The 24,405-nt window shown below is 38.4% G+C and overlaps 1 protein-coding gene across 3 annotated transcripts in view; it reads right to left on the bottom strand.

The window, feature by feature from the left end:
• ppp3cca (protein phosphatase 3, catalytic subunit, gamma isozyme, a) overlaps positions 1 to 21,456 on the bottom strand; it is a 30,546-nt gene extending 9,090 nt beyond the window's left edge. For all 3 annotated transcript variants that reach the window (XM_034871895.1, XM_034871896.1, XM_034871898.1), the window contains exons 1-11: positions 20,702 to 21,456; positions 14,073 to 14,270; positions 12,652 to 12,776; positions 7,585 to 7,696; positions 5,034 to 5,179; positions 4,663 to 4,802; positions 2,306 to 2,383; positions 2,127 to 2,221; positions 1,899 to 2,024; positions 945 to 1,022; positions 190 to 274 (exon numbers count right to left, since the gene is read on the bottom strand). In XM_034871895.1, the coding sequence (XP_034727786.1) occupies positions 190 to 274; positions 945 to 1,022; positions 1,899 to 2,024; positions 2,127 to 2,221; positions 2,306 to 2,383; positions 4,663 to 4,802; positions 5,034 to 5,179; positions 7,585 to 7,696; positions 12,652 to 12,776; positions 14,073 to 14,270; positions 20,702 to 20,768 (1,250 nt within the window). In that variant the 5' untranslated portion in view covers positions 20,769 to 21,456. The remainder of the gene's footprint in view (positions 1 to 189; positions 275 to 944; positions 1,023 to 1,898; positions 2,025 to 2,126; positions 2,222 to 2,305; positions 2,384 to 4,662; positions 4,803 to 5,033; positions 5,180 to 7,584; positions 7,697 to 12,651; positions 12,777 to 14,072; positions 14,271 to 20,701) is intronic.
• Between the last annotated feature and the right edge of the window lie 2,949 nt (positions 21,457 to 24,405).

Genomic DNA, 24,405 nt, shown 5'->3' with positions numbered 1-24,405 from the left:
CCCCCCCAATGCTCCTGCGTCTTCCTGGCCCCAGGGTGACCTGCAATCCAGTTTGTTAATTTAAACCCACACTCCATTGCGCTGATTGTGATCCGTATTGTATATGTAGAGAAGCCTTTTCCCGTTAGAGTGTTATCATGAGAAAGGAAGAGATACATCAAAGGGAGAGCATTAATGACACAGTCAGACCTGAGGACTGAGAAGACTCGGGCCATTTTCCCCACAGCACGAATCTTGTTTCGGATGACCTCCTTACGCATCGCTGAGGTTCCACCTGAAACAAGTCCAGAATGTAGGGTTAAGACAAATTACCAACTTGATTATATTCAATATGGCTTTCCCTTTGATTTTCTTAGCAGTGAATAATATGTTGTAGAAAAAGCCTTGTGGGAAGAGAAGTAAGAACGATATATTGATACATGTGAGATGAACTGAGGGTTTAATGACGTGTTTCATAGCATAGCGATAGCATAGCAGTTGTAGTCCGGGGAGCACAACTTTGCACAACTGTTCTTGGACTATTTTACAATTCATCCAAATTAATAACAGAAAAAGCAATTTACTGAATTAAAAAAAAACGGAGAGAATGTTAGAGAAAATCGACAAACCCATGCAGATTTGCATAGATGAGCAGACTAGCTATCTATATTTTTTAACTGAGGCAAAAAGTAAGGGTCATTCCGTAATGACATGCATCTTTTTTGTGAAAGATTCTTGTTTTTCCAAACTTTTTTTTTTCCTGCCAGAATGGTAATGTCTAAGAAACATTTTTTTTTTACCAACATACTACCCCAAGACTATAGACTAAAACTTGGGTATTAATAATGACATGTATTAATATAAATGTTTTTGATTATTATTTAATATCAATGTATGCTCATCACCAAAATAAAAATGTTTTAGGCCGTCACAATCATATTTACCATAACAAGGTTTTTGCTTACCTTCATATAGGTCATCTCCCTCTGACATGAGCTCATCATCAGAGCAAATGTTCAGGACGTTCACCAGCATCTCCGTCACTGTAGGGAAGAGAAACCACATTTACCTTGCAACTGGTACCAACCCCTGTGTGAGGCCGGGTTGGTGTGACAGTGACTGACTTCCTGTTGGACTTTAAGGGCCTTATCTTTCACCCGGCGCAGCCCAAAGCACAAAGCAAGTGTCTTTCTTAGTTTAAGACCGACGCTGTTGTCCAACGCACACGCCATTTAAATAGCAAATGAACCTGCGACTATCCGTGCACCCATGGGCGTGCTGGTCTTACAGGGAGGTGTGCTCAGGTGTAATCTGGGCGTATTGCTATCTTGAGGCACAAAAGTGATAGCGCTATTGACCAACAAAACCTGGTCTGAAAGTCAATAACGCAGTATAACAGCTATGCAGCACACATTATGCAGCAGCACACAAACATGCGGAAGATTTAAAATGAAACAAGTACGGTGCAAAACGGCCATCATAATAGCAATGCGCCCAGGTATGTACATGCCTGGCTTTTAAAGGGAATAACAGTTACGTCCAAAACACACCTATGAATTAACGAAGACACTACATACAACAATTTTGAAACATGCACCTGGAGCACGGACCCTTTTTCCGCTGTAAAACTAGCAAAAGTGGACTCGTAAACGCCCTAAATGCATCTAGAGTGTCACGCTGTGCGCTTAGATCGTTAAAATAGGGGTGTTAATCTTACAAGTTCAATTACAGATGTCTATGTTTCTGAAAAACACACTTTTCAAATGTAGTAAATGGGCTAATACATGTAAAAGCATCAACTTCATAGAAAATCTGGGTCTGTATAGTACTTTGCACATAGAGTCAATAAACAATAGGCAATTCAATAAAGAGCTTTATTTTTTTAACTCCACATTTTTCCAATTAAATAACAAACATACCTTTCTCTCCAACAAATGGTAAAGACCATGTGAAGACATCCATAAAATTGGGCAACCAGTAAGGGTGGGGGGAACAATTGAATTGTCGGATGTTCATCACGTTGTTCTCATATTTTAATACAGCAGCTAGGATTGACAGAGGAAAAGAGATGGGAGGAGAGATTCAAGGACTGAAGCCTGGTAAATACAAGAAAAACAACAATGAGAGTGATGGGAAAAAAGAGAGACCTTTGTTGTTGTAGACATCTAGGTAATTTGGAGCTGAAAAGATTGTGATTAATGAAGGGAAGCCTGTGGTCTGGCTCTTTCTGTACATACGATACCTGTTGGGCCGCAGACAAAAATAAAACTCATCAACTATGTTATAATATGCTAAAAATTTATCAAAAAGTTGTAACCCTACTTACCCTGCATCCTGTGCTTCATGGGCTCTTATTACTGACAGCAAATTATTATTTACCAAAAAGTCACAAACTGCTGAGTAACTGCAAAGAGAAAGAAAATCAGAAAGAGAGACAGACTTGTTAAAACACTTGGACATTCGGAAGTTCAAAGCTTAATAATAACTTAAGCAATTAAAGGAAAAGCATGTGGTCACATTTGACTTCATTAACGGTTGTTTGCAATGGAAATACACACACACACACACACACATATATATATAGTGTATATATACAGTAAATATTTATTTTAAGCATGCTATGCCCTCTGGTCTGGTATTTATGGGTTCTCTGGCCTCTCTAGGAGCTGGGGACTACAGCCACAGCAGACAGAAGGATGTAAGAGCTCAGCTGGATGAGGGTACTTAAGGGTTTTTATTGCCTTTCCTTTTTCACCGCCCTACTAATCCATTAGGTGTAAACAAGAAAAATGTGAAGGCAATCAACCTTCATAGACCAACATAAGGCTTAAATGAAAAAATGTGTTTCTGACATTTACCATTTCAGTGGATTTAAGACCAGGACAGGATTTGATTGGATTTGTTAATATTTGTGATTCCATTAGTAAGTTTGTGTGTAAAGTCATTTCTAGTACTACAAGCTAGTTCAGAAAAAGGATATCTTAAATCAGTTGCATCATAAAAACTAAAGGAATGTCTTCATGTGAAAAAATGTATTGCACAGAAACATTTGTAGCACTGTCCAATAGAATGTAACCAACTATATGTTTGCTGCGTGTAATCCCCTCTCTCTCCAACCTTCCCTGTCATTCTCAAACTATCTTGAAGACAATAAAAACGCCCTGAAAAATAATCCCCAAAAAAAAGAGCCAACTATCAACAGGAAGTCACTGTAGCATCACAAGCTAAAACCCATGGCACGACCTGCCCTACAAAGCAACGTGATTGGTTGAGGTTTAGCATGTCACCTTGAATGGTTAAGGTTAGGATAGCCGATTGGTCAGGGGATAGGACCTGTACAAATGGGGTTACGTTACCTTGCGTTCTCATGGTCTTGGCATGGCCTTAGTGGGATTTGTAATATTGCTTCCAAGAGGCCAAATTATATGTTAAATTTCAATGCCAATACTTAATAATTGTGGGAATGCCTTTGTTTGGCATTATTTGGTCCCCTTTTACTCTCTTCTGACTTAGAAGGACAATGATGGTTAGTACGAATATTGTTACTATTCTCACCATTTAAGTTTAGTGTGTTGCCATGCCAACATATTCTATTTGGCAGTAAACACAAACTCCAGCTGAGGTTAATGAGATTGTCATTATGTTTGCAGGTGTCCTAAACCAAAGTATTGGACAAAGGTTTGTGACCAGATGTTCAAGTTTTTCCAAGGAAGAACAAAAACATATGAAACAATTTTTACGACAATCTATCAAATGACTGTTGATCTTTTCCAATCCGAACCAAAGTGTTGGTTCGACAGACTGACATTACCATCTCTAGAGATAAAGATGTTACGATACCGATACCAATATCGTCTCCGATACTGCCTAACAAGCTGATATCGGTATCAGGAAGTACTGGAGTATATACACCAATCTGACACCACGTAATAAAACCCTAAAGAAAATCTATGTTAAAGTAGTTTATTTATGTTCTTTTTCCATTATAACTGACTGTCAAACTTTATAAAAAAAGAAAGTTCTAAAGTGTTCTTGTTTGTGTTTGTTCATGTTTCACAAAGAGTTTAACCCTAACAAATCACATATTACCACATCCAAACAGGAGTAGTAGTATACAGTTCACATAATACACATAATAAAATAAATGACACGCTGGTATCAGATACTCGGTATGGGCCAATCCGCAAGTTCAGGTATCAGAATCGGCAGAGGGAAGCAGAAGATGGTATTGGACCATCTCTACCCAGAGACATGCTTCTAGTGTGGTTAAAAAGCTTTTCACAATATTTTTTTGTATAATTTTCACTGTAAATGCATATTGGTTCCAAATATCAGTTATGGGTTTCATTAAGTTATAACAATAACAATAATAATAATAATAATAATAATAATAATAGGTATCACCCTTGAAAAAACCTACCTTTTTGGTCAGAGACTTATTTAATGTGAACAGCTGTTTATATCTATATTTATAACTTGTTTTGAGAGAGCCATTTAAACAAAAAAGTACCTCAATAAGCTACAAAAAGAGATGCTAAATCCACTGTAACCTGTGCAATTCAAGCTAATTTTTTTAATTTTATGTCATTATTTTGTAAATGTTTGAGATTGGTTTATGAAAAGCAATCCACAGTTAAGTGAAGCTGCAGCAGGGGTGATGCAGGCAGCAATGTTATCCAATACCTGAAAAAGTATGAGCAGCCTCTGACGGAGTTATGGTTGAAGTGTTCAGATGTCTTTTCACTGCCATAGTCCTCACCGGGGTCAGCCCAAATCAGATCACACATTGGCCCAAATGCTGGAGGCTCTTTAAATCTGTCTAACTGTTGAGCAAAACACAGACACACAGACACACAAGTGAAGACCAGAAGACCACTCTGATCAAAAAGAAATGGACTCCAACAGCCATTCCAAACTAATATTTTTATACTTCATTGGCTTTCAGCAAAAAAAACAAACATTTAAAATAAATAAAACCAAGCATTTTTAGATGACCAAATTATGCTTTTTCTATATTTTACCACAACGTCATGTGCCAGTGATTGATCACGTACCTTCCTAATGTCATCTAGGCAGTTAATTTCTGGTGAGAGTCCGCCATGTACACAAAGGAACTGTTGGTTGAGCAGAGCAGCGAGAGGCAGGCAGTCAAAGGCCTCCATACAGGCGTCATACACCCGTTCAGAGTATTTAATTTTACCTGCAGCAAACACAAAATATGGTTCACTGTTTTAGCTCATCCCGCATAAGAACAATCTGCAATTCTTCACAATTCATCACACAAGTAATCATCTTCAACTGCAATACCTACTCTCTTGGACAGATCTCTAATTAAATACAATGTGAAACCACACTGCTTTTTTTACATAATTATTGCAGTTATTTTCTATATAACCGCCATTATTTAATATTAAATGAGATTGGTCACACTATTGTTTGGATCCATCAAACTTGTTTTCAATTCCAGCATAGCATCACCTAACAGTAACGTTAGCCAGCCAGTGATACTATGGATTCCTACCAGAGGACGCTTCACCCGCGGTTGCAAGTCCACTTGGCTTTCAAACGTTAAAAATTCACCAAAGCACCTTTACATGTGTTTAAAGGGATACTTCACCAATTAGCGTTAAGCTTTGTATCAGTAGAAACCCGATAGAATTTTCAAATGACTGTGCTTCCCTCCCTCATGTCCCAGAGACTAGATTTCTCTGTATTGTGGGTCTGGAAAAAAGCCTGCCACAGAAAACAGCACCGTTAGCCGGGTAAGGGGACATCAAAAGCGGTAAAGCAGAAACGCAGACCAAGTGCAGGAGTTCAAGCTAGGTGGCTACCTGTCCCATCCATCCTGCTTGCAAGTGTATGCTCATTAGACAACAAATAGGACTACATCCAACTTCAACAAAACTCCCAATGTGAGTTCAGAGACGGCTGTGTTTTTTTTAGGAAACATGGCTGAACAACAGTGTGCCAGACGCTGCTCTCTAGCTACCTTTCGAGCAGATGCTGCTCTTTTGGGTAAGACTCAACGAGGTGGGCTGTGTTCACAGAGTTCACAGAATTCTGGGAGTTATTGTCTTTCATCCACATCAGTCAAAAATAAATTTTATGGCTTTTCTCGGTCTAGAAGGCACCAAATTCTAAAAAAATATATATACTTTTATACTACATAAATGACCCAACTTAATAGATATTTATCTTTCCAGCGGTGAAATATCCCTTAAAGTAATTTAGTTTGTCCGTCTGTGGTGTTTAATCTACTATGGTGCTTAGTTGAGTTAGTAACGTTACTGCTGTGGCCATCATTCATTTATATTATGCTAACAAAGTTCCACAAGTATTTGTGCACTTATTTTTCCAACATATACAGAACAACTTGTTTGCTAACTTTTTCTAAGGCTAAGGTTGTTGATGGTAACTGTTGATTTAGTTTAGATGGGCCAAATTGTAATTATGTACGTGCGTGATTATTGGTTGGACTGTTTAGCTAAAGCTATGCCAGCGGCAGTTGTAAACTTGTTGCCATAGCAATTTCAAACATCCTGGGCTGTAGCCATCTAAACCCAAATTAGATAAAATAAATTAAATTAATAATTAAAACGCTCTGTTGTTTATGATTAATGCTTTGTTTTGTATTGATGGGAATAAATGTTATATTTTCAATTTTGATATATAACAAAAGATGTATCCTGGTTTATTAAATATTTAATTTGTTTGAAAGTAAAATGTATTACTTTTCTAAAAGAGACAATTATATTCTTAATCGCAATTATTCCGGAACAATTAACGGTCTAGCAAAATTTGTAATTGTTACTGGTGCACACACAGACACAATTCAGCCAGCAGCTACTGACGGGGAAGCCCTATGTACTCATAATAAGGAGGTTGTGTATGCATGATGAATCTTCCACAAGATAATCACAATGCATCTAAGAATCAAATATTTTACCTACCACTACATCTGCTCATTAGGTTTACATAACATTACACTGGGGGCGGGGGGGTCTTTGTTTCTCAGTTTGCATGCTAACGCCTCAACACCAGCCACACACACAAAAACACACACACACACACACACACACACACACACACACACACACACACATACACACACACACATCAATGTGTTTGTGCAAATCAATGTGTATGTGCAACTGTCTGAAAAGCATCAACAGCATGCCTGGCTGCTCTCCTTGCTCCAGCAGTTTGTCATCTGTAACATGAAAAGCAAAAGGCTTCATCTACTCTGCAGTCTGTAACAATGATGTGGCACGTTGTGTCCGATCCAAAAGACACTTGCTGACAACCATTGTCCTACTTTTGGGAATCTAGTCATTTTATTAAGTGGAGTCAGTCACAGTTTAGTTTATTAATTCCATATTTGTGCCCGTTTATGTTCTGTGTGTGGAAGGGACAATCAAATAACCTGCAAATGTGATTGCAAGAGCAATCCTGCACGTACACTGTGAGTACCATGCCTTAAACCTTATACCCATTGTCTGAATTCTGAAACCTGATTGATACAGGCCACTGCAATGTGGTACAGAGAGGTAGGAGCACATTAGATTGGCTTTTATACTGTATAGCTGTGAGAAGCACTGCACTTACATTCCTGTTTGAAGGTGAAGTACTCTGTGAGGTGTCGGCACTCGTGGTTCCCACGCAGGAGGAAGAGCGTGGTGGGGTGGTTGATCTTGAGCGACCAGAGGTAGAGAACACACTAGGAGGACAGACGGCAGGGGAGAAAATGTAGGAAGAGGGGAGAAGGAGAAGTCAAAGATGTGTACTGATAAGTATCCACAGACCTTGAAAGTCTAAGCGGTGAAAGTACTTGAATTACTTTTTAAGCATTAAATCAGATGTTGAAAAGTTTCCAATGCTATCTTACACTACCGATGAAAGTTGTTTTAGGGCTGCACTGTTCGCATTGTTGCACAATACTGTCAGTAATTGGTTTTAAATGACTGCAGTTGTACGAGCCATTTCAAATTAAAGAAATGACATACTCCCACACAGGGCTGCTTGGTTCTTTTTGGTGAACGAATCTAAAGATTTACAAAGAATATGTTTACGACATTTACTAACTGGGAAGTTTTGGGACCAATTGGAAGGGATTGCTGTGGACAAAGTACAAACACTGGAAAGAGAAAATTACGTTTAATGTTTAATATATCCAGCTAATTTAAATAGCTCATGTTACTGTGTTATGTGAACCTGTAAACTTAATTTAATATGTTGTGTGGCATTTCTTTTGCGGGGTGACAATGTTCCACCAAAACAAGTTCATTCCTGAAACCATTTTGCAGATGCGCCGTCACTGCAGCCAGAACATAGACGATTCTGATTGGTTAAAAGAAATGCAAAACCAATCCTCCTATCCAAGAATGTATCTGTAGTATAGCCAGCCCTTACTCCACATAACTAGTTTTCCCTTAACAAACTCATCTCATCTGAGAAGCAATTTGATGATTTTCTCTGGCTATATTAGAGGCTCTAAATAAAATATATACAGTATATAGGAAAAGCAGACTAGCCTTTAGAATCCAAATTAATGTGCATTCTTTATTGTACTCAGACGAAGCACTGCTTAGTAGCAGCCTGTCACTTGCCACTCTCAGCCCACTCCTACACCAACCGTGGTCTGCTATTAAGTCGCTGGAACAAGATGCCAAGGTAACCAGAGTCGGCAAGTGTATATTCACAGAACTGACAATGTAAAAAAAGAAGAAAAAAATAGAATGTGGGGGCCAGGACTACCTTGTCTTATTCAATTCCATTGTTGGTAGCAATAGTGAACTGTGTAGGTAAATGTGTGTCTGTGTATGTGTGGATGCAGAGAAAGGGACATTGCTTGAAGAATCTGGAAGCTGACATTAGCCAGCCACTGTGTGTTTGAGACTGGAGTGAGGGAGGCAGACAGACAGAGGAAATGGCATAAAGCTTTGTGTGGCAGACATGCACACTGGCTACCTTCATCTCAAACCCAGACACACATATGTAGATACATGCACGCATACTTCAGCCTGTGCCTGGTGCGTAAAAGCCTTAGGCTAGGAGAGTTAAGCAAATTAAAAAGGGAGCACTGAATTCAGACTTTGGCATATTGCTGGCCTGTAAAGGTAATGCACTACTTTAAGAGGCTACAGTGCCTCCTTAGGTTACCAAGGAAACCAGATCCTGATATCCATTTTCCTATATCTGTCTTATGTGTTACTGAAGTGAGCTCAGTGGCTTTCATTTGAAATGTAAATAATATTCAGCCCTGCTTGTAAGAGAAATAGCAAGAATATATAGCTTTTAGGCTCTTTTGTTTTGTTTTGTAATGGATTCACATCAGTCAGTCAGGCAAAGCTGCTTCCTCTTGTATGTTTAAAGAATTACCTACACATTTCATACAGACTATTCCATTTTGTAGTTATCTGAATATATATTAATTTCTTATGCCTAAGCTTGAACACTGTTTTGACCAATAAAGGGCTGCAACTAATTTCATTATTAACTAAGGTACATACATAAAATACTAAGGTATGTCAATATGACTAAGGTCATGACCTAACTACGCTATTGAAAACTGGGATCTATTTTGGCGCCAATTTCATCATGTAGAAGGAGAGTGGCATTCCGATTATCAGTAGTCATTTATTTAAACTTCCAAGAAAATAAAGAAATGCATACAATTAATGCTAATTTCTAGAACAATTGCCTGACTACCTTACTTATGTAACAATAAGGTATTCCATTACTATTGGGTGAGTAGTAGTAGTAGTAGTTGTGATGCAGTGTTGACAGCAGGATGTACGCTCTAGGCACTCGGATAACACCCATGCTTCAACCACAGTGGGTGGAGGACACCGCTAAGCTCTGTGGTTAAGACAAGCTGAACTGATTTCTTAAGTGGAAAAAGGTTTCATCTGTGACAAGAGTTCATGTTCTGTGTGTTGGTGACACGGACCGATCCAAGCCACCAGGAAAGTGGCGGCACACGTCCCTAACAACGTCAGTTGTTGCAACGTCCATGCAACATTATGGGAGCGTGACCTAAATAAGTCCACAGCTGTCCACAGACACGGAAAGTATGTCTGAGTGTCCTGGACGGGTAAACTGGGACTCTATAGCCTGCTTATCAGTTAATGGTTAATTATCAATTATATAGTGTCAGCTACCGGTCAGAACACCAAAACTTAATTAGCATCTCTTGCTTAAAGTGTCACTTTTTTGTATAATACATCACTTTAATAAAAACTATTTTAAATATAACGGGCAATAAAGGCATCAGCCTATCATTGCAGATACCACCAGTTCTCAAAGTTTTTCTGCAGGGCCCCCCTTTTGTGGAGAAAGAAAGAAAGAATGAAAGAAAGAAAGAAAGAAAGAAAAAAAGAAAGAAAGGTGCGCCACTATCAGCAGTTTCTCCGCAAAGGAGAAGTCAGCAAGACACAATGTGATTCGACTGGGAGAATTAGCCTCCATAGATAAAAATATGGTCACCGCCATAGATTTTCTTGTCTTCATTTTGGTAGTTTTGTTTGATGTAGCTTCATTTACTGCTTTACGTTAACCTGGCTGCACTTTTACAAAATAGTCCATGCTTTCATGTCAGAGCAGCACAACCATGCATTACTTATTTATATTCAGTGTTGCGGCAACCCCCCATTATAACTCCGGGTTCCCCCTAGGATGCACGCCCCCCCAGTTTTGGAACCACTGGCCTATGCTTTTTCAGTCCGCCGCTTTCATCTGTGACATTTTCACCCACCTCTGCACTACTCAGTGCCCATAAAAAGCCACCACACCGCCATCTCCACACCTTTCACCCTTTTATATACAAAAATCCCTCAAGGCATTGCAACATTTTAGACATATGTCCTCAGGTTGTTACAAACAAACTATACAACAGATGAATCAGGACTTCATGACAAGACAGAAGAAATTGACATGTTGAAACTATGGTAAACTACACCAAACCAAATAACATATTGCTCTTTCTCTTATTACTGAGAATACTCAGGCATTGCAGTCTTATAACAGTATCATAGCAAAAACAAAACGGGTCAAAATTGATGCAGCAAAACCAGACATATTATCTCTTTTATTCCAAGCTTTCTTCTTCTTGGCAAAACCTGGCGCAACTTTAGATTACTCACAATGCAACACGGCCAACAACAATTTGGTCAGAAATGTGTGTGTGTGTTTTGCTAGTAATGGCTAAAGTAGCCTTGAGGCCCTATAACAAAGCAGGGACAAAGACCAGGCTACAGAGGCCTGGGAAGCTCACTTCTTTCCAACTACACACCACAAGATTATCTCAATTTCCGGCTTGTAATCATCAGTCCCAATGTATGTGACATCACTTGAAGCATGATCAGACTTCACACAACCCCCTCTGGAGCCACAATTGAAGAACTTGCAGAAAATCTTTATTACTGTATTTTTCATTTGAACAAGCGAATGTTTGATGTTTTGGGCCCTAATCAGAGGCACACTGCACTGCCCTTTTTGTTAAAGACGCCCTTATCAGACAGCGTTGCCAGTGATGTCTTTTTGTTATTCTTGCGAGCCAACCACTATGGCTGGGTACCAAACTGAAAAATTTTTAGGCACTGACCGAATTGCATCTTTCTTATTGAGTACTAGGAAATGCCTCGTCATTCAATACCCAAATCCAATACTTAAGAATTAAGTCTCATCAGATTCTTCCTAAATCTAATTATGCTGGTGATTGGCTTTATGCACAGGTCTGATACAACATAATAAAGCTCTGACGAAAATCTACGTTAAAGTAGTTTATTTTATGTTCTTTTTCTGTTATAACTGTCTGTCAAACTAGAAAATAAAAGAAAGTTCTGTGGCATTCATTGAGTTTAACCTGAGGCAAACTGACAAAAAAGATAGAAATCATATCATATCTATACAGGGACAGAAATATACAGCTGTTAAAACATAATAAAATATATGACACATTGGTATCTGATAGATACTAGGTATTGGCCAATACACAAGTTCAAGTATCAGAATCGGTATCCGAAATAAAACACGGTATATGACCATCTCTAGTGCGTGTGCAGAACCCATTTCTTCTCTAATGGAAACAAGAAATTATGAGACAACGCTGACAAAATTGAATGGAACAGTGAATATTGTTACACCTCCACAGAATACCTTGTGCAGCAACTAATAGTGTGAATGAGCTTGTCTGTCATTCATAAAACAATGGGAAGTGTACCTGAACTTGTAAAGAAAAGCAACAAAAAAAAGAAAATCACATTTTAACAGTGTGACACTTTCAGTTAACTAATAGATGTCCGTTCAACCCCGAGCAAAAACCAAACCTAAATTTCTATTTATATTTTTGTGACTTTGTTATGTATTTAAGAGTATTTTAACATAAAACAAAATATTGCTATCTCCAAATGTTTTTTCCCACTGTGAAATAAATAATTACAAATGAATGAAATAATTACAAATTAATGAATCTGCAATTTGCACAGTCCCTCGAGTAGCCCATATGTTGACTTTATATTTGTCTTTTAATTGTGTTTTAACCCTGTGCTTGTCGTTGTGTCTTTAACTCTTGCAGCTAAGTTGCTCAGTGTCGAATGCAAATTTCTCCTTAGGGAGACCACTAAAAGTACTTTGACTTTGACTTTGAATAACCTAGAAGATAAAACAACTTACCTCAATACTGAAGTATCCTCGATCTACGTAGTCCCCGAGGAAGAGATACCGTGTGTTACTGGGTGATCCCCCCACTTCAAACAACTTCATAAGGTCAAAGAATTGTCCATGGACATCCCCACATACTGCCAAAAGACAAACACACTGCTGTTAATTGCTCATGTAATAACTGGCAGGAATACTAGTATTTAAAAAAAAGTTGTTTGTCTAAATACCAGCCATACATGCAAAGAAACATGGATTCAGTTCAACTGATTTGACTCAAGTGTTATTGCTTAGGCCATTTGATTTTCGCAAAATGATTCAATGCATAAATAATCTGCTTTGATGCATTGATGTAACCCCAAGTACACACCGAGATACCCTACATTCTGAAATTTGACCTAACCCGTACAGATTCATTTGAACTATGTTCATTCCCCACGCCTCTGGTGCAGTAGAAAATACAGAGCCGACTCCCCAGGCTGATGTTCAATTTTAAAAGATTGAGCTTGGTCTGGTGCTGACCAGAATAGTACTGATTAAGTTGTACGTATGAAAAAAACTGAAAGGTTGGGAGTTGGTTGGATTGGTCTAAGGCCACGCAAAGGTCAGCTCAGAGGGAGCAGATATCTTTTGAGAACTGACTGATGCTGAGTTGACTGTGGCAGCCTGCAAGGCCCTTGGATCTAGCACAGAACTGAGATTACACCAGTTGCCGTCATAGAAAACAGTGTTGCATTGGAATAATGCCAACTGTTTACGCTTTGTTCACAACAATAACTATGCTAGCTTGGAATAACTAAGTAGTCTGCGACCAATAGTTATAACTCTTTCAGACTACACCTAACAGGGCATAACTAGAATAATCTCTACTGGACCATCTTGCACAAGAGTAGAGCTTGGCAATATGCTGATAAATGAATATTTCAAAAATAAAAAACGGACGGTCAACCAAATTATGAGTGTTGGCGTTGCATAGTCTGTCCACCAGATGGCGCTCCTTGTTATTGTGTTTTTTTCCAAAGGACAACAAATAACTAATGTTAGGGAAATCCGGTTAGGTTTTGTAACGTGTTTCTGGAATTTAAAAAAATAAATGTATATCAGCGTATTTGTCGGAATATCAGAAATTTAAATGACCAAATATAGTATTGGTCTTAAAAATCTTTTACAGGTCAGGCTCTAATTTACCTCGATATGGATATTGTAGGGTTGGATATAAGTGGGCAAAGGCAAATAATAAAACATCTAGAACAGTCTTAAAAGTTCTGAAAATGATATCAGTTCACTGTAATGTAGCCTTTAAAATCCGGAAAAGACAGTAAGTGTATCCAAAATTTCAGACGATATCTGGCCTCATGTATCATTATAAAACGAGATATTGCTAACCCTACACGAGGGATCTCATACAGTACTTGGGTATACTTTGTATATCCTACCTGTTATAGGCGCCTCCACTTCCAGCATGCACTTCTCTTGGCGAAGGATGTTAGCCCCATCATTGATGATCTTTAGAGCCACGTCCTCTTCCACCCTGCCCTCTTTGACAAGGTGGTTGCGGAGCAGCTCAGCATTGGGCTTGCCATTTTCATATATCTCTTTCACAGTCAGCTTATGTTGTGGAGGGTATGGCACAGCTGTTGAAGGGAAAACATTAAATAATCTATTAGAATATATGGGTAAAAAAAAAAAATCATTTCACATATGTATCATGATTGTATTGTGGGACAATTTTCTTTTCCCCAGAATCAATGAATCAATCAATCAATACATACATACATACATACATACATACATACATACATACACACACATTTTTACCAATTATCACCTACATATTTTCTTATTATACGGTATTGAGAGCGAAAGCAGAAAATGTAGAAAATATGTTATGTATTTCTTTAGAAAATTAAATAAATGTCATTCTGACTGAATGACATGTGATGTGTATTCTTCTTAGAAAACAATTAGGTTCTATAAATGTCTTATGATATATAGTTCTCCATTATTAAACTTTTGTTTCATTACAGAAGGAAAAGAAAATCTTAACATTCAATGCTATCAAATCCCAATACTTCTAGAATTGTAATAAATAAAAATTGCAAAACTAAAACGAATTGGCACCCATGCATTGTAAAATAATCAAATTGGGACAAAAGCATATAGTTCCCAGCACTTATAAATAGGTTAGAGATAATTATACTGGAGGAGATGGTCATTTTTGTATAATTATTCTCATTTTCATTGAAACATTAACATCCCAAAAGTAAAATGATGTACAGTGTGATTTTTGCGAGGATCTGTACTAAACAAAGATTTTTTTTCTTTAGTCTGTAGAATACAATTTGAAGGCCGGGATGTCTCTGCAGCATTACAATACTTCATTCAGAATGGTTTGGACACATATTTTACCTCTAACAAAAATGGGTCTCCACCTACTGCAATTATCCTTATTAGGAATGTACAATTATTTGAATTTTAATTACGATTATGGCTTCCAATGATCAAATTTGTGGGATCAGGCAATACTTAAAATGCGTCATTCTGTTCATTGAACGAAAGAGAGTGGCCAAGAGTTTTTATTTTTTTTGTAAAGCCAATCTAGCCAATTGAAAGCGGTCGCACAACAGCTGAAATGACATAATCCTTCATAGCATTCTTCAACAAAGAAGGAATGTAGCACAATAGGGATGTGAAAGTTATAATTAGCCTATGTGACAACAACAATTTTGGCTATAATCGTGCAGCCCTAAGCTCTATTACGATTACATATTTTTTGTTAGCAATGAGAGAGGTCAAATTTCATATCAAACATATATATCAAATATAATATTTGAGGAGATACATGTGATGTGACCCCCAAAACAAATGTGGAGCAGAAGAAACAATCTGCATCTCAGACTGAATTTGCTTTAGTTGTAATCATGAGAGGAGACATTTGCATTGACTGAGCCAAGATGATGTTATTAGCACAAGAGGAGGGACGCATACAACTACATAACGCCGTGCAAGAGATGACATAAGAGAGACAGTACGAAGCCCCACACCTCACCTCACCTCACCTGACCCACCTTCTCTCAGTAATCTGCTGCATACCACCTACACAATCCTTTTACCATCAGCATTAAACGGCAATGTTCAAGGTGGAGACATGAGAGCTTCCTGATCATAACATAGTGCACAATGTGTACAACTGCAAAATCAGGTTTTTTTTCAGGTTTTACAAGGTCAAATTTAAGACTTTTTAAGACCATTATGAATTAAATGAATTTTTTCAAGTCGAGTATCGCTAAACTTACACTTAGCTATAGGTGAAGAATATGAATCCGTTTTATGTCTGTAGTACAATCCGAAAGAGACTCGCGTCAACAACACAAAAGCTTATGGGCTGCAATATAAGTTGAATGTTGGTCTTATTTTTTGTCGAAATACAGCGAATTATACTTGGACTAGCAAAATAAAGAAATAAAACATCACAGAATCAAATACCAAACCATTTTAAAGCATGGCAGAGGCATTAGATGTAGAGTTGAATGGATGTAGACATTTTTTCACCGGTTCAAATTCATTTAATACCTAGAACACAATAATTCAGTGACATTTTAAGGCCTTAAGATGCCTTGAAAACCCTGAAAATGTATTACTGTCTAATAGGGGAGCCAGCAGTAGAATAATAGGGAAGTTAAGACATTAGACATAGACAGCTTCTTAATTCCAGCTTCTTAAAATGTGAATATTTTCTAGTTTCTTTACTCCTCTCTGACAGTAAACTGAAGATCTCAGAGTTGTGGACAAAACAAGACATTTGAGGACGTCACTTTGGGCTTCGAAAAAACACGGTTCAACCATTATTTTCAAAATTTTCTTACATTTTATAGACTAATCAACTAATTGAATAAATGTAGATAATAATAAACTGATTCCTTGACAATAAAAAATGGTTGTTAGTTTCAGCCCTTATAACAACCAGTATTAAAAAGGCTGAAAATCAAACTCAGTGCAGTTAAGTACTGTAATATTGGCAGCGGCTTCATCGGCTCATAAAACGGCAGGAGCAGATAGTTATTTACTAAGCTGCACATGTTCAAAACAATAGTAGCGTGTGATCCAAGCCCTCTCACTTCCAGGGTTTGCAAGGTAAAAGGGATTACAGCTAGTGTTCCTAAAACAAGCCAGGCACACACCAAATACATTATGGCACCAATTAAGCATGGTATAAAACTAGCCAGGTAGTTTTTTTAACACTGCTTGCAAGGCATGCAGAGACATTACAAAGATCCAAAATAATATGAGTTTTATAAACGACCGCTTCTGTACAGCTAAAAGAAAAGAATAAGCAAATTTCGAGCACAGAAAACCTTGCCGCAGTACACACTTTTACTGAAGGTTATCCCTGATTCCTGATAACATCAAATCCATCCACAGGTCTGTGCACATGACACCATGTGCCATCAAATGTGACACAAATACATAGATACTGTATCAGCTTATATAAATCAGCACTCCTTGTGCGATTAGCTGTGCCAGTGGCAATGAACAAGAAGAGGAGAGACAGAGAGAAAGAGACAGAGAGAGACATTCTGAGAATGTTGTCACACCCACACAGAGCAAATCAAAGTGCAATATGAAAAAAAGCGTACATCAAACGTTAGCTGTAATTAATGAGTTCTTAGTGTGGGTGCATTTGCTAATCAGTGATGCAGTACCTGGACTTGGGGAACATATTAAGAGTTTAGAAGCTGATCCACTGATGTTTTCTTATAGCTGTTTAAAGAACTATTTGACCAACTATTTTATTGCTAATTCTCTAAAGCAAAGGCTGTAAATATGGGTCTGCAGGTGGTAGTTGCCCTTTTGCGAGAGTTGCTAGCTATTGATTTGCACATCTCTCAACATTTTGCACAGCCTGCATTAATCCATACAGCCTCTTTGTTCTTTCTTTATGTTAAACAGTTATATGAACATAATTGTTTCTGTATGTATTGTTTATTTCACACTGATGTTTAATATGCTTATGTGCGCACCAACAACCAAGGCAAATTCCTTGCAAGTGTTTCTTAATTGGCAATAAATTCCTTTCTGATTCCGATGTTAGTTAGGCCACAGACTATAGCTTGGTGTGCAATGGAGAAGCTAGAGCACACTTCCATAGCCTGTGCTGAGTACAAGCGGTCATGCGTTGACCAGTGTGTGGTATAAATAAACAGTAAGTGCTCCCAGGCCTGCAAGGCACGGCCGCGAAGAGAGCTGTAAGCTGAGGTACGAACCTTAAGAACAGATTAGGTAAAGCCTCTATTAGCAAGGGCTTCCAGATTCAGGGGCTGTTTACTTAAAAGCCCCGTTGCTCTGAAGGAAGGCTCCGGTATGGAAAACGTGAAAAACGTGATAACACAGAATAGGACACAAAATAGGCATGAGATAACCAGACCGTGAAACATTTCAAGCAACAACCATGCTGACTAAATTTATGAGTCTTTGCCTGAAAGCTGGCAGTAACTCGACATGCTGGACAGTAACAGCTGATCTCAATTCCAAAGAACTAACCCCCTTCCCCTAAACATAATAATCACAATAATAATAATACATTCTGGGTATGTTGGCCTGTACAATCAAGGCTGGACCAATCTGTTCAAACACAGATACAACTGAGTCCCAGGCTGCCAGTCAACAGCACCGCTCAACCCCAACAGACTACACCGTGCAGTATAAGAAAACACCGGTGAAGCAAGCCACTCATTTTTCCGACACATAAGTTACCCAATGAAGAAAAATGTTTTGTTAAAAATAATAAGCTGCGACTGCCCTGAGACTGGCTTCTTATAAGAGACTGCCTGGCCTAATTAGCATAAATGTTTAATGAACTCTTCAAATCCACAGACACACATTGGGCCACTGCTGCACTGCATCAACACCCACACCGCCTGGCACGACAACAAACGACTCAAGAAACAAAGACACTACTATCTACCACCCTGCACACTGAGGAGAAGGTTTTGGACAGTGATATGAGCTAGGGTCTAGAATATGTTTGCCATTGTTTCAAAATCAACACAATAGAGGAGGATTGAATTACAAAGATGCGGCTGGGTAGAGATGAATGGAGCAGACTGTGGCTGGATGAATCGTAAAGTCCACTTCGGATTGCTCTAATCATCAGTGAATGTATTACCCTCGCAAGCTAAATAGCCAGGCCTCGAGTTTGTTCATCATTCTATCGGTCCATCCTGTGGTGCGACACTCCTAGCATATATTTCCCGTTGGCCTAGCGCTGGCTGATATGGCCAAAATCTTCTATCTTCATACAGGTCACAATGGTAATATAATGATGTAGAATGTTTTCTGGTAATTCCATAAATAAGGAGTCGACCCAATTTAAAATAACCTCAAAGTAAAGCCTATTTTTGTAAACTCCTGTTAGTTAAATACTTGCCCAATTAAAAGTACGTGTTTTCTCATTTTATGAAGAGCTATGGTGCAAAATGAACATAATTTGCAAGGATCAGAACGTAAAGCGGTGTCCAATTTATGAAATAGTGCCGTAACGGAGTTCAGCTGCTGGTTTTTTAACATTGCGAAAGAAACGTTAAAGAAGAATACATAGGATAGTAATTTTAACATTGTTTTGATGATGTTGTCATATTGCCTAGCCCTATTCTGGCTTCTCTTGGGTTTGAATTCAGACACAGTATCAGGTTTAACACACAGCAACAATCCAGTTCAATTTATATCAAAGTTGAATTGAATCTTTGTTACATCAAGCAAAGGAGATTTCAAAAAGCAAATGTAGCCAAGCAAAGTCTTGTCTTTAATGAGCACAGACAGGTGGCGCCACACACCTATCAGCCTACACATTGCAATACTCATCAGTGGACAAACTTACCTGTTGATTTACATTACCAGAGTAGCATTAGTCTTAGGCAGCCTACCAGTTAAACCCTACAATGGAAACCTCTGTTGCTACCAGCCAGCATACACTAAAGGACCAACTTATTTGCCTCCACATTTCTCAATCTTGTTGCTACAATGCTATTTTACACTGACATTGTGCATGTTTTTTATGGATTTTTATTGCATTTCATTTATCAGTTTTACAAACATGTACTGAAACCATGCACAATGTGGATAACAACAACTAATGTTTTACTTTTTATTACAGGAACAATACTGGTTTTGGGTCACACCCTTAAGCAAAGCTGCCTTTACTCCTGTCTACAATTTGTCTTTCTTGTCGTCCCTGTCACACTCCTATTGTCTCTCTCCGCCATGTGGCTGGCCATGTTGGGAACATCACTGGAGAGATTCTTTCCACAATTAACTCACCCTCTCAACACTGGCTCACACTTCAGCATTCCAGTCCCCTGGCAGGACACCCTCCCAGTGCCCTTGCAGACAGATGGAGATGTAGGCTGTGTTGGCATTAAGGAGTAGTGGTGGTTGTGGTGGCCGGGGTGGGATTGGGTTCTCTCTCTTGGGAGCTACCTCAGATTTGGCTTTGACTGTCCTGTCTTGGGCAGACACAACAAACGGTGTCCTGTCTGTCCAATGAACCAGGAAAAAACATCAATGTGAAGGAATCCATCTTGTCAAGCTCTGCTGGTAACCTGAGCTTGGGTATTCCCGTGGGTGAGCACCAACCTGGTTCATTTTAAGATTTCATCCATCCTAAATGTCAAGGATATTGGGCAGCATCTTTGATTCTGCTATGTGGTGGTGTGCTACATATACTGAGGCAGACAACTATAGAGATGATACTTTTATTAAGTTCTACCGTAAGCAGTCATAGAAAAAAATATGCACTGATATACCCCATTTCTGAGCAACTCCTGGTGTAAGGAAACGGTTAGAATTCCTTATGAGTATAACTACAGTGTAGTTATACAAAATAATTGATAATTACTTTATACAACTTTTGTGTCATCATGCCTACTGACCTCATATTGCTATTATAAGATAAAGTTATTCCAAAAGCTACAGGTGGTTTTCCGTTAATGTGTAGCTTTCAGTCAAAGCATTTTTAATGCGAGTAATTTACTGTGACGTTACGCATACATTTGATAAAAACACTCACCTTTTATCAGCCGCTCCGTTGTAGACTGTTTCTCTTGTTTGTCTTTGTTTTTATCCTTTCCTGACATCTTTGCTTCGTCTTAAGGCTAACTTCGGGAATAAAACCTTGCCAGCTGGCCAAAAGACAAGCTAGCGCATCAGCCTGGCCGTCAGCTCCGTCTTGACTTTTGGTTGTGGTTGGAGGTAATTTTATGTCTGCTCTTTCCAACAAATAGTAACAATTAGCCAGCGAAAGAGCTCCGGTTCTTGTTGTGGTTTGTTTGACTGGCTATTAACCTAGCTAGCTTGCAACATTAATGCTAGCGAATAATTACAGCACAAAGAAGTAATGTTGACAAAAAATGGAGGAAGGTAATAAACATTCAACAAAATAAACAAAGGCGACCGTTCGCTGTGTAGCTAGTTAGTACAACACATGGTACCTGGATATTACTTAGACGGAGTCTGCCGTTATCAGCGAACGTTAATCCGATTTAACGTTACTCTTTTTTCAGCTAGTTAGCCAGCTAACATTTCCACGTATTTGCGAGACGTCAGGCAGGCAAAAACAGCAACGGAAAACTGGTGTTTCATCTTCTATGTACAGGCCGTTTATTGTAGAACAAAATACAGTCTCACGTAAAATCGCGTTAGTTATTATGCATACACCGAGAGCCCTTCCAAGATGCAGAACGAGGTGACAGTGTATCCTCCCCCTCGGATTAAACTCTAATCTGACAGTGAGTGAGGAGCAGCGGTGGATTTCCTACAACATGGTGGAGCCGATGTGACGTGTCTATGGAAACGTTACACATGGTTTAGCTAGTTAGGGGTGCGTTCCAAAATACAAACCGTGGATGATGGGAAAGATGGGAAATACCTCTTAACACTGCTGCACTAGAGTAAAGGCTTCTGAGGCATGTTTTGTATCAAATGCGGCAATATGTTCCTGCATAGTTATAGTGTTTCCAGTCTTATCTTTTTATTGTTCGTCGTATCATTGTCCTGTATTTAAACGTGTTCCTCAGTTTGAACCCAAACTCATGTGAAAGTTTGAAAAAATAATCACACAGAATAATTGTCTATAACTCGACCACTTCAATCGAAAATTCAAAAAACATTGTGCAATTTAACTGTTCTCTTAATACATCCATGCACACAATCCAGCACGAGGCACGCCCATTCTAAAACAAAAGCCCAATTTTGGTGGGCGTGCCTCTGAATCTTTGCCCTGCAAATGATGAAGTTAATTGGACAAATAGTTTAGACGAAGCACATTGTTTCTTTTATAATTATCATAAGTTAGGGATTTCAGAAAAACGTAAGTATTTAGAATGGTTAGAAGTTGTTTTCCATTTAAAAAAAATACATCTTCTGTGCGTTAAGTAGGACACGAATGCAACACCAGACGACAAGAGGTGCATTCAAAACCACAAATGTTTTTTACACTTCGTTGATGCACTAATTAGTGTATCCAAATAATTCACATTCCAGTTGAAAACCTGTATGCTGCATACATTGAGGGACATATGCAAATTACATTTTGAGAGTATGTAATTGCTTTTTAAATCACACAAGTAAAAACTCATAAATACTAGTTACTCAAGTGCTTGAACCATTACACAACATTACAAAACTTTGACAATATTTACATTATTATAAGTAGAGAAATATTTTTGATAGATACATTTTCATGCAGTAAAGTATTTATTTTGGCACTGGCAGAACATTACACTATGAAACTGGATTTTCAAGTTTCCCAACATACTTATAGGTCCCATGGCATGAAAATGTCACTTTATGAGTTGTTTTTTTTAACATTAATATGAGTTCCCCCAGCCTGTCTATGCCTCCCCCCCAGTGGCTAGAAATGGTGATAGGTGTAAACCAAGCCCTGGGTAACCTGCTCTGCCTTTGAGAAAATGAAAGCTCAGAAGGGCCGAGCTGGAATCTTACCCCTTATGAGGTCATAATCCCCCCTTCGGAAATGGTATTAGGGGACCAATTAGGTCTATATAGAAACCTCCAAAGAGCACCATATCATGGGTTATTCCAAAATGCCATTCAATATCAACCTAGGAACACTAGATGGCTGTCTTGCTTCAATTTCCAACACCTGTTGCACAGTGCAAAACTGCAGTCTATTGATTATCAATAATGTTTAAAAATTATTAGTAATGTTATAATTTGTTATTTTATCATTAGTTTAGTGTCACATACAATATAACTGTTTACATCTTGATACTTTGTCAATGGATATTAGTTGTTTTGTAAACCATCTATACATGTTTGATGGCTGTTATAAAGTTGCTACTAATGCTTATTTTAGTAAGTTAATGCTTAATAAATAGTTTTAAAAGCATTAAGTCTATCTACATGTATAAGAGGTGATCATTTGATTATTTGTAAACTCATATCTAGCTAAATGATGTATATAGATGGATTACAAAGTCTTTATTAACCAGAGACAGTAGAACAGGTCAAAAAATTAAAAATGCCTTAGACTTTGGACAAAAACCTCAGTTTTGATCAACGCATCACCAATATCCACAATCGACCTCAGCCTTACATGTCACCCGCAAACTTTCTGTTGCCCCACCCCTCCTGTTGGTACTTTATAAGAGCATATTCCAACCCATCCTGGTGTAACCACCCCTAATGAAAACACACTCGTCAAGATCACACACGTCGCCTCCTGAATGATCAACACCCCTACGCCCAACATCTCAACCTGAACCATGGAGCCACCCAATTTCTTTGTCATTGACAAATACTTAATGTAATATATGAAATGTTATGTGAGCAACAAAAAAACTTAAAATTAATTATAGCACAAGTAATAATTAGTAGACTTTGTTAGTTCAAAGTAAAATTATTTAACTCAAGTTTAATTAACTATCAATTTACCATTTATTAGCGATGGTTATTTTAAAGCCTAATAAAGCAACTGGATAAAAGCAGATACAAAAAGATGAGATTTATTGAACTTGAAAATAGCATTAAATTCCACTTAAACATTCATTATAAGTAATCATCTACAACATTACAATGAAAATATCACCAACCACATATAAAACCATGAATAGAAGATCCGTTCAAACGTAAAAAGCAGCTCAACAGCTAAACACAACGCAAAGAAAATGCATATATTAAAGAGGAATCTTCAGACTGGACACAAAGCGCAAAGGCCATGCACAAAAGAATCATCTATTGTTAGTTGTTAGAAATGCTGACTCATGGTGATGTTGATGTTTTAGCTTCAGCCATTTCTGTAGTTTTGCCTGCCGATAAGTATGCCTTGTCCATTCTGTGGTCCACTTCGTTGCCTTGAGGTGAAGTATTATCACAAAGATATGACACAAAGTATTTTGGAGCCCTGTTATTTCACCGACTAAAAATTTTAAAAAACCCGGCAACAACACATGCACAAATCTCTGAAATCACCCCGGGCAAACCTCAATACAAAAGAGGAGGAATTGAAGAGAAGCACCACTGGGCGAACAGCCTGAGGGCGTCCCTCGTCTCTCTGGCACATGTTCAGTATAGCTTGATTCTGGCTTCTGCTTCTAGTGAGAAAGCAACGTCTGACAGTCAACAGACACTGCTCTTCTTCTACCATCGGTTTGACACTGAAATCAGTAGCAGGAGGAGAAGGAGACCAAATGCTTGGCCAGTTTGTTCTTGGGTTGGGTTGGGTTGGGGGGGGGGGGGCTTCTAACCTCAACA

Source organism: Etheostoma cragini, chromosome 5 (assembly GCF_013103735.1).
Source record: "Etheostoma cragini isolate CJK2018 chromosome 5, CSU_Ecrag_1.0, whole genome shotgun sequence".
NCBI lineage: Eukaryota > Metazoa > Chordata > Actinopteri > Perciformes > Percidae > Etheostoma > Etheostoma cragini.
Note: the sequence above shows the minus strand (reverse complement) of the source record. Positions and strands in the feature narration are given on the sequence as shown.